Below are 9,574 nucleotides of genomic sequence, written 5' to 3'. Positions count from 1 at the left end.
TCCACGTGGTTGCTTGCCAAGAAGAAGAAGAAGAAGAAGAAGAAGAAGCAGAAAAAGTAAACACCGTCGGTTGAGATTGACGTCATCATCCAGCGACAGAGCTGAGGAGTGAAGCAGAGGATTTGAAGCGGATTTGTTGGATTAGCAGCTAGCTGTTAGCTGCTACTTTAACACCTTATGTGAAACCGTTTCTATCGTTTCTGTGGAAGACACGTCACACTGCTAGAGATCAAACAACCAATAAAAACGTCAGGATTCACCGCGTCAGGATTCACCGGTTTCCTTGACAACGGTGATCGAGCGTCGTTACCGCCATTGATCAGCTGCTGATGACAGAGTACCGATACTCTGCAGACTAATACTTCTACTACACTACCGTCATCTGCAACCAAGGACTACTCTAATACACACTCCAGGTACTTTACTTCAGTACCTTTTATTCTCCCTCTCTACTTCTCAGAGGTAAACATATTGTACTTTCTACAGTAATATGACTCAGATACATCAGATATAGTAGTTTTACTAATGAATCAATACTTTTACTTTTACACTGTAGAAGTAGTATTTAAGTACACCATCTGAGTACTTGTTCCACCAGACAGACAGACAGACAGACAGACAGACAGACAGACTGAACCAGGTCCTCTCCTGAACCAGGTCCTCTCCTGAACCAGGTCTCTCCTGCTGCCGTCATGTCGTCTGTGGACTCGGGCGGTGACGGTGGGAGGTGGCTGGACGCTCACTACGACCCGGTAGCCGGTCTGTACACCTTCTCGTCCTGCGTGGACCTGGCGGACCTGAGCGGTGACGGCGAGAGCCGGCTGGTGGTGGGGGACCTGGGCTCCGGCTCGTCGGGCATGAAGCTGAAGGTGTACCGCGGCACGGCGCTGATGAGCGAGAGCACCCTGCTGGACCTGCCCGCCGGCCTCGTCGCCTTCTTCATGGACCTGCACGAGCCACGCATACCCGCCGTCGCCGTGGCGTCCGGACCCTGCATCTACGTCTACAAGAACCTGAGACCATACTTCAAGTTCACGCTGCCGGGCCTGGAGGTCAACTCACTGGAGCAGGTTTGGTCCATTCGGTTGTATCTGCTATGAGTCACAGAACCCCGGGTTATAACACAGTTACTCTTTAACTGTGACGTGTGCTGCGCTGTGATTGGTCAGGACGTGTGGCAGCAGGCGAGGGAGGGCGGGATCGACCCCGTGACGTTGCGGGAGATGTTGGAGAGCGTCAGGAAGAAGGCCGACGTCCCGCTGTCCGTCCGCTCGCTCAGGTTCCTGTCCCTGGAGACCGGAGACATGGACGAGTTCGTCCAGCTGCACAAGCAGCAGCCAATCAGACGGCAGGTAAAGTCGACACCGTTTATAATAGAACCCGCCCCTCCCTCCCTCCCTCGTTCTGATTGGTCGATTGTTGCCCGTGTGTTTCAGACCGTCATCACCTGCATCGGGACCCTGAAGAAGAGCACGGCGGACGAGGACGGTGTCAGCTGTCTGGTGATCGGCACGGAGAGCAGTGATGTCTTCGTCCTCGACCCCGAGGCCTTCATCATCCTCTCCAAGGTAAACTCCCATCATGCAGTGGTTTGAACTGGTTTGACCTGGTTTGAACTGGTTTGACCCGGGAGGACAGGAGTTATTGTTTGTGCAGCTCATCTCATGGCTTTGCTCTCCGTCATCATGGAGATGGTTTGACGACTGAGCGAACTCCACCGTCCTCGCTGAGGAAAGCCATGAGATGTGGCTGAAAGCTCCAGCAACAAAGTAAGAAACCTGTCTGTGACTGTTGAAGATGTCCCTGCCGGCCGCTCCGACCATGATGGACGTGACGGGGCAGTTCGACGTGGAGTTTCGCATCACGGTGGCGTGTCGCAACGGAAACATCTACATCCTGCGCAGGTAAGACACACCTGAATGAGAGAACTCACCTGTCTAAAGAGAACTCACCTGTCTAAAGAGAACTCACCTGTCTAAAGAGAACTCACCTGTCTAAAGAGAACTCACCTGTCTAAAGAGAACTCACCTGTCTAAAGGGAACTCACCTGTCTAAAGGGAACTCACCTGTCTAAAGGGAACTCACCTGTCTAAAGGGAACTCACCTGTCTAAAGGGAACTCACCTGTCTGATGTTTGTGCTGCTGCTCTTCAGGGACTCTGATAAACCGAAGTACAGCATCGAGCTGTCGTGTCACCCGGTGGGTCTGGTGAGGGTCGGGAAGAACGTGGTGGTCGGCTGCACCGACGAGAGCCTGCAGGGCTTCACACAGAAGGTCAGCTGAAGCTCGTCTGAGGGTTCTAAGGTAAAGAACCTGAATACGTTCTGCAGGTAAACGTGGTCCGTGTGTCTCTCGTCCTCAGGGTAAGAAGCTGTGGAGGGCCATCCTCCCGGCTCCCATCACCACCATGGCTGCCATGGACCTCCCCACCAGGGGCTTCCAGGCGGTTCTGGTGGGCCTGGCCAACTGTGAGGTCCACCTGTACCGGGACAAGAACCTGCTGAGCACCATCAAGACGCCCGACGTGGTCACCAGCCTCTGCTTCGGCCGGTACGGACGCGAGGACGGGACCCTCATCGTAACCACCAAGGGCGGGGGTCTGATGGTGAAGATCCTGAAGAGGACCGCGGCCTTCGACGACCGGGACGGAACCGCCGGGCCGCCGCCGGCCCAGAGCGTCCGCCTCAACGTGCCTAAGAAGACCAAGCTGTACGTGGACCAGACGCTGAGGGAGCGTGAGAGCGGCCTGGCAATGCACCGCGCCTTCCAGATGGACCTGAGCCGCCTGCGCCTGTCCGCCGCCAAGTCCTACGTCAAGGCCCTGGAGTCCAGCCTGACGCCGATGTCCTCCAGCCTCACAGAGCCGCTTAAGATGAACGCCGTGGTTCAGGGTCTGGGCCCGGCCTTCAAACTGACCCTGAACGTCCAGAACACGGCGGCGTGCCGGCCGGTCATGAACCTGGCCGTCAGCTTCCTGTACGACGAGAGCCTGTACCGGATGAGGAACCCGTACATGAGGATCCCTCTGCTGGTGCCCGGACTCGTCTACCCCGTTGAGACCTTCGTGGAGTGCACCAGCGACAAGGGCATCTCTGACATCATCAAGGTGTTCGTCCTGCACGAGGGGCGGAGCTCCCCGCTGCTGACCGCACACATCAACATGCCCGTCAGCGAAGGACTGACACTCAACTGACGCTTCATTCAGTAATGACTCCAAACGTCCAAACATCATGAGACTGACACTCATCTGACAACGCTTCAACTTCATTCAATAATGACTCCAAACATCACGAGACTGATCTAACACATGACGCTTCAACTTCATTCAGTAATGACTCGAAACATCATGAGACTGATCTAACACATGACGCTTCATCTTCATTCAGTAATGACTCCAAACATCACGAGACTGATCTAACACATGACGCTTCAACTTCATTCAGTAATGACTCCAAACATCACGAGACTGATCTAACACATGACGCTTCATCTTCATTCAGTAATGACTCCAAACATCACGAGACTGATCTAACACATGACGCTTCAACTTCATTCAGTAATGACTCGAAACATCATGAGACTAACACTCAACTGATAGGACATGACACTTCAACTTCATTCAGTAATGACTCCAAACATGAGACTGATCTGACAACACATGACGCTTCAACTTCATTCAGTAATGACTCCAAACTTCAGGAGACTGACCTGACAACACTTCAACTTTAATCAGTACAGACTCCAGACATCAGAGCCTAACAGTCCCATAATAGTTGAAGTCCATTGTAATGAATAAAGTTGAAGCGTCTTGTGATGTCTGGACCAAATGAACGACTTGAAGCTGACCTCAGAGTCAGAGATGTGAAACACCTCCATCTGCTGGACGGCTGCCAGTATAACTACTAAATATAAAAACTATTTCAAAGAACTCTGAGACATCAAATGTTCTTGTAGATTTGTTCAGAACCAGTTTTGTGTCGATTTGTTTAAGTTTGTGTTCCACATTTAAAACAGAAGTGACACCAGATGTGTGTGGAGGTGAACTACATCAACATACTTATTGATCTCTCAGGGATTAAAATCACTTTTATTCTTAAAGGTTTGGAAAAGAAATGCAGCGATACTGATTTTGGTTATTTGTCCTATTTATGAGTTTATATCTACGTATTTATTTGTTACAATTAGTTTTACAGAGTTAAGAAAGTGCGACTAACAGTTTATTGATCGCTGGTATCTGATCGGTATCAGGACTAAAGCTCAGCTCGCTGCACTTTATATAGAAATAATAAGACAAATATATTCTAATTGTATTTTAAATGTAGTATTGTATGAAGTGAAATAAAACGATGAATAAAGTTTGTGTGTCCAGGATTCTTTGTCTTGAAAAAGAAGCTCAATTTAAACCCAAATAAATATATATTTGATTAATTTATTAGTGGAAACTTTATGCTTCAAATATGTTAAATTATATTTAACATTTTCTGACTGAAGAATAAAGCAGCAATTTTTTTGAATAAGTTAAAATAATCTGTAATGAACACCAAAACCTCAACACCAACATATTTATTATTTTTTAATTTCTCACAGCAAACTCTCTTACAAATGAAGTGAAACAATAAAAGTAATATTCTTTGGATGTAAAACAAACAAAATTATTCAAACAAATAAAAGGTGAACAAATAAAGTGAAGATTGTTGACGTTTTTATGAGCATTAAAATTTTAAATTATTTAAAAAATGAAAACACGGGACTTTTTAAAATGTCGACATTCTGTGGATTCCTCAGTTTGCGACGTGGAGGTCAAATACAGCCGAGGACAGTAAACAGCTGCTGTTTGATAATCTCTTTTATTGTGAAATAATAAAACATCGTGTGGACTTTCCACTGTGTTGAAAGAGGAACGTCAGCTTCTATAAAACCTGAGAGAAGAAGTTCTTCATCAAACTAAGATCTGAAGATGATTCGCTTCGTCGTTTTGTTGGGTGAGAATCTGAATCATTTACTTAATCCTGGTAACGAACCAATCAGAAGCTTTAAATGACATATTTTAGTGATCCTGCTGCAAACATTAATATAAGATTCATTTTAAATATTTAACACCTCGTTCTCTGTGACCAACAGCAATGTTCTGTATGTATGTCTGTCATCGTGTATTTAACAGTGTTTGGTCTGAACATTTAATTCATAAAGTAAAACTATTTGTTTTAAGTTAACGTCTGTTTAAATATTAATCACAGAAGAGCAGCAAGAGAAAATGTTGATATTTTACTGTGAACAATCGTTGAGTCTCTGATATGAAAACCTTTCTTGTGGTAAAATACAAACTTAGAAAAAACACGTGTTCACATTTACCAGTATTGTGGGGACTCACAGCCTTATGGGGACACTGTGATGAAGGTCCCCACTCTGTACAGTAAATTAGGATTCACCTGTTTTTTTGGGTGAAGTTGAAGTGAGTCTCCAGGGAATTCATGTAAGTCAATGTAATGTGACAAAAACAAGTGTGTGTGTGTGTGTGTGTGTGTGTGTGTGTGTGTGTGTGTGTGTGCAGCTGTGTTGTGCGTGTGTGACGGCGTAAAGTTCGGTCAGCTCTGCCATGGAAACTCTGCCAACAGCATGAGGACGCCAGACTCCACCTATGGAGCCGGAAACTATGGAGCCAGCCGGTAACACAACAACTACACTATTATTCAAGTGCATTGTGGGTAACGTAGGCTCCGGTGTTTGAGGACTCACAGTCCGGAGAGATCATCTTTTTGGGTTTCGGACGGTCCAACTAAAGACTTGTCACATTGGACTCTTATAGGCTTCGTACATTTGAAAGACTTTTAATGGATTCATTGAAACTATAATAGATGAGTTGATGTGTTTGTGGGTCTGAAGCAGCTGTTAACATCTGGACGTATTTTAGGGTGGGCGGAACACACAAAGGTCTGGACATCAAGTGCAGCGACGGATCGATCGTCTATGCTCCGTTCGATGTGAGTCTCAGCCGAGGAGTCGTCGTCTACGCCAACGACGACAACGGCAGGAAGGCGCCCATCAACAAAGGGATCAGAATGACAGGAGGAGGTCGGTCCACCGGTTCTAAACGTGTGAATACGAGACCGGGAGCTTTTCTATTGTCTCTCAATGGCTCTCAACATGGCAGCGGCTCAGAACTAACAGTGCTAACAGTGCTAACAGTGCTAACTATCGCAACATTGCTGACAGAGTTAACCGCTTTATGGAGGTTTTTACTTTTACACTAACACAGTATTTCGACAGTGTTGTATTAGTTCTTTATATTTGACAGAATACTATTACACTGAGGTATTAGTACCTTTACTGTAACACAGTATTTCTTCCTGCAGATCTGTGCTTCAGTTTGTTCTACGTTCAGCCGGACCGAACCTCTGGAACGGTGGTGAAGGGCCAGAGGATCGGCGTCATGCTGCCGATGCAGACGGTTTACAGAGGAATCGACTCACATGTTCACGTCCAGATGTGCGACAAGAGCGACCCGACGCCATATTTCTGATTAACTCTTCAAGGACCACGAGAGCTCTTTTTATTGGCTGTTGGTCTGAAAGCACTCTGCTGTTATAAACCAATAAACATTAATGAGCAGTTCTGTTGTTTCTTCATTCATCTCTAACTATGTAAAACACAAATACACTTTAGTAAAGTCGTGTTCTACACTAATGTTTAATATTATCGCAGTTTTCAGCTGAAAATGTATTTCATGAAGTAAAACAGTTGTTTTAAATGAACAACAACTGTTTAATTATTTAATAATCACAGAAGAGCAGCAAGAGAAAATGTTGATATTTTACTGTGAACAATCTGATATAAAAAGTTTTCTTTGTGGTGAGAAACATGAACTTATAACATAAAAGACGTGTTCGGATCGATGACACATAGATGAGGTCCCCACTTTGTAAACTAGTAAAGTTAAAGCTCTTTAATTGCTGCTTTTATAAACTAATACAATTTAAAAAGCAGGTTTGTTGCGTGTCTTTTATTATCAGAAACAGCACAAACATCATTTTATGTAATGTTTGAGTTTTAAATAATGTGTCGTCCACAAACTGGAGTCACATGATCAGAAGACAAACACCTACTCTAAAGATGTTACCATTAAAATCAACTAACAGTGAGGTAAAGCCTGAAGTCTTTGCAGGATCATCTGAACAGAGATGGTCTATAGACCGACGTCAGCCCAGAGGATGAACGTCAGTGTAAACACTGATGGAGTTTATTAAAAAAAGAAACCAAACTTGAGTAGAATCTCCCGTCTGCTGTCCTCTGTGTCTAACCTACAACAGGAGAACACGAGGAACCCGTGAGCCTCGGCAAACCTCTCCACGCTGACCAGCTAACCGCTGATGTATGACGTCAGAGTCCAGTTCATGAAGCCCGGGACCACCGACAGCACCTGGAGGTCCAGGTACCAGCTGAAACACTATTATTGAGACTGATCTGACCCCATAGAAACACAACCAGACGTTTTCTTCAGGCAGTGAGTTTACCTGGAGTGTTTCTACAGAGGTAGCAGGACTTTCACCCAAGTAGAGGATCTAAATACTTCTTCCACCACGACTAAAGAATGCAAGAGTGATTATAATTAGAAAACAACAGCTTTTAACCTGCAGAGTTGACACACACACACACACACACACACAAACACACGCACACACACACACACACACACACACTCACACACACACACACACACCTGGTGTTATCCATGAGAAGCAGCAGCTGCACAGCTTTGACCTTTTTGTGCTCTTTGGTCCAACACATAAGAGATAGTGAAGCTCATATTTCTGCTTCATGTGCATTATGTACAACACAGCGGTGAGCTACATGCTAACATCCGCGTGCTAACATGCTCACAGTGACAATGCTAACAGGTGTAATGATGACACACACAAACCTGTCGTTCCTATTGGGCCTGTTGACTGACAGTCAGTCCTGTTTGTCAGCAGGATTACAGAGAACCTACAGGTGGACTGCAGGAGCGATTCTAGGATCCAAAGAAAGCGGGGCTCAGCCCCAAGCGGAGCGGCATGTTTCCCCACGTTTTTGGGGCCCGTTTGGGGCCGCGGATATCCTTTGTTTCAGTTCATAGATTGGTTCAATCAGAAAGAGTGTGATTTAGCTCTGTAGTTTTGCTTGCATTCAGTATATGATAACACAAGAGACAGCATGTTATGACTTGACATGAAAATATCATGAAATAGTCTCGTTCAGCCTCGGCCTGACAACACATGCCTCAACATTTCTACCACCGTAGAAGAAAATAATAAACCTCCACCGGCTCCTACTAGACCTGTAGACCACTAACCTCCATCACACCGGCTCCTTCTAGACCTGTAGACCACTAACCTCCATCACACCGGCTCCTTCTAGGCCTGTAGACCACTAACCTCCATCACACCGGCTCCTACTAGACCCGTAGACCACTAACCTCCACCGGCTCCTTCTAGACCTGTAGACCACTAACCTCCATCACACCGGCTCCTACTAGACCTGTAGACCACTAACCTCCATCACACCGGCTCCTACTAGACCCGTAGACCACTAACCTCCATCACACCGGCTCCTTCTAGACCCGTAGACCACTAACCTCCATCACACCGGCTCCTTCTAGACCTGTAGACCACTAACCTCCATCACACCGGCTCCTACTAGACCCGTAGACCACTAACCTCCATCACACCGGCTCCTTCTAGACCTGTAGACCACTAACCTCCATCACACCGTCTCCTGCTAGACCTGTAGACCACTAACCTCCATCACACCGTCTCCTGCTCCTCCTCGTTCTCCATCGACCACGAGTCCTCTGGATACACACTGAATGTGTCTGGATTCACCAATGGAGGGGCAGGTGAAGGACTGCTCTCATAGTGGAGGATTTGGGTCCTCATGCTCAGGACTGATTGACCAAAAACACAACTCAATGTAAATACAGTTTTAAAAATATACCACTATTAGTTGTATCATGATATTCTCATTATACTCTGTAGGAGACTCCCTGACTTATCACAACGGACAGAAGTTCACCACCCTCGACAAAGACCAGGACGAGAATGGGACGAACTGTGCCAGACTCATGCTGGGGGCTTTCTGGTTCAGGAGCTGTCACTATGCAACACTAGACAACACTACCCATAGGGTTGGAGTGTGGTGGGCGACTTGGAAGGGTGCTAACTACTCCCTGAAGACCATCAGCATGAAGATCCGTCCTGTGCAATAGATCAGGACCAACGTACAGCAGAACATCAGCTGACGATGATCGAGATGTGATCACACAGAACCTTTAGATGGAAACATGTGTTCAGTTTGATAAAGTGAAGGTTTTAAAGTCAGACCAACGTTTGGTGGAGGTTTGAAACCCTGATGTGAATCATTATCTGCTGCTGACAATAAACCAGAAGCTGTCTTCACTGTTCTCCTGTGTCTGGCTGTTGATCACTTTTCGCTAACAGGCACAGCTGGAATACTGAAACTAGACGCAGGCTCTTCATCCCTCCGTCCAAATGTCAAATGGATGTGTTTTCAACTGTAGAAGGACAGAAGACTTTACCTT

The 9,574-nt window shown here is 46.3% G+C and overlaps 2 protein-coding genes across 2 annotated transcripts; both read left to right on the top strand.

Moving 5' to 3' along the window:
* The first annotated feature begins 664 nt into the window (after window positions 1–664).
* bbs1 (Bardet-Biedl syndrome 1) lies at window positions 665–4,112 on the top strand. Its single transcript, XM_079183229.1, has 6 exons — window positions 665–1,070; window positions 1,170–1,352; window positions 1,437–1,568; window positions 1,798–1,904; window positions 2,154–2,274; window positions 2,363–4,112. Exons 1-6 carry the CDS (start codon window positions 693–695, stop codon window positions 3,191–3,193), a joined length of 1,752 nt encoding a protein of 583 aa, XP_079039355.1. The 5' UTR covers window positions 665–692; the 3' UTR covers window positions 3,194–4,112.
* A 740-nt stretch (window positions 4,113–4,852) lies between these two features.
* LOC306712748 (leukocyte cell-derived chemotaxin-2-like) lies at window positions 4,853–6,611 on the top strand. The gene is made up of 4 exons (XM_079182158.1): window positions 4,853–4,982; window positions 5,552–5,666; window positions 5,912–6,072; window positions 6,354–6,611. Exons 1-4 carry the CDS (start codon window positions 4,958–4,960, stop codon window positions 6,518–6,520), a joined length of 468 nt encoding a protein of 155 aa, XP_079038284.1. The 5' UTR covers window positions 4,853–4,957; the 3' UTR covers window positions 6,521–6,611.
* Window positions 6,612–9,574: the final 2,963 nt, after the last annotated feature.

Source organism: Pholis gunnellus (genome assembly GCF_910591455.1).
Source record: "Pholis gunnellus genome assembly, chromosome: 21".
In the NCBI taxonomy this organism is placed as follows: domain Eukaryota; kingdom Metazoa; phylum Chordata; class Actinopteri; order Perciformes; family Pholidae; genus Pholis; species Pholis gunnellus.
This window is presented reverse-complemented; position numbering and strand designations above follow the sequence as displayed.

Excerpts from the sequence above, each read along its gene's own strand:
- bbs1 (XM_079183229.1), top strand. The coding sequence starts at position 693 with ATGTCGTCTGTGGACTCGGGCGGTGACGGTGGGAGGTGGCTGGACGCT. Across the intron at positions 1,071-1,169 it reads AGGTCAACTCACTGGAGCAG|GACGTGTGGCAGCAGGCGAG; the intron begins GTTTGGTCCATT and ends GTGATTGGTCAG. Across the intron at positions 1,569-1,797 it reads CCTTCATCATCCTCTCCAAG|ATGTCCCTGCCGGCCGCTCC; the intron begins GTAAACTCCCAT and ends TGACTGTTGAAG.
- LOC306712748 (XM_079182158.1), top strand. The coding sequence starts at position 4,958 with ATGATTCGCTTCGTCGTTTTGTTGG. Across the intron at positions 4,983-5,551 it reads TCGCTTCGTCGTTTTGTTGG|CTGTGTTGTGCGTGTGTGAC; the intron begins GTGAGAATCTGA and ends GTGTGTGTGCAG. Across the intron at positions 6,073-6,353 it reads GATCAGAATGACAGGAGGAG|ATCTGTGCTTCAGTTTGTTC; the intron begins GTCGGTCCACCG and ends TTCTTCCTGCAG.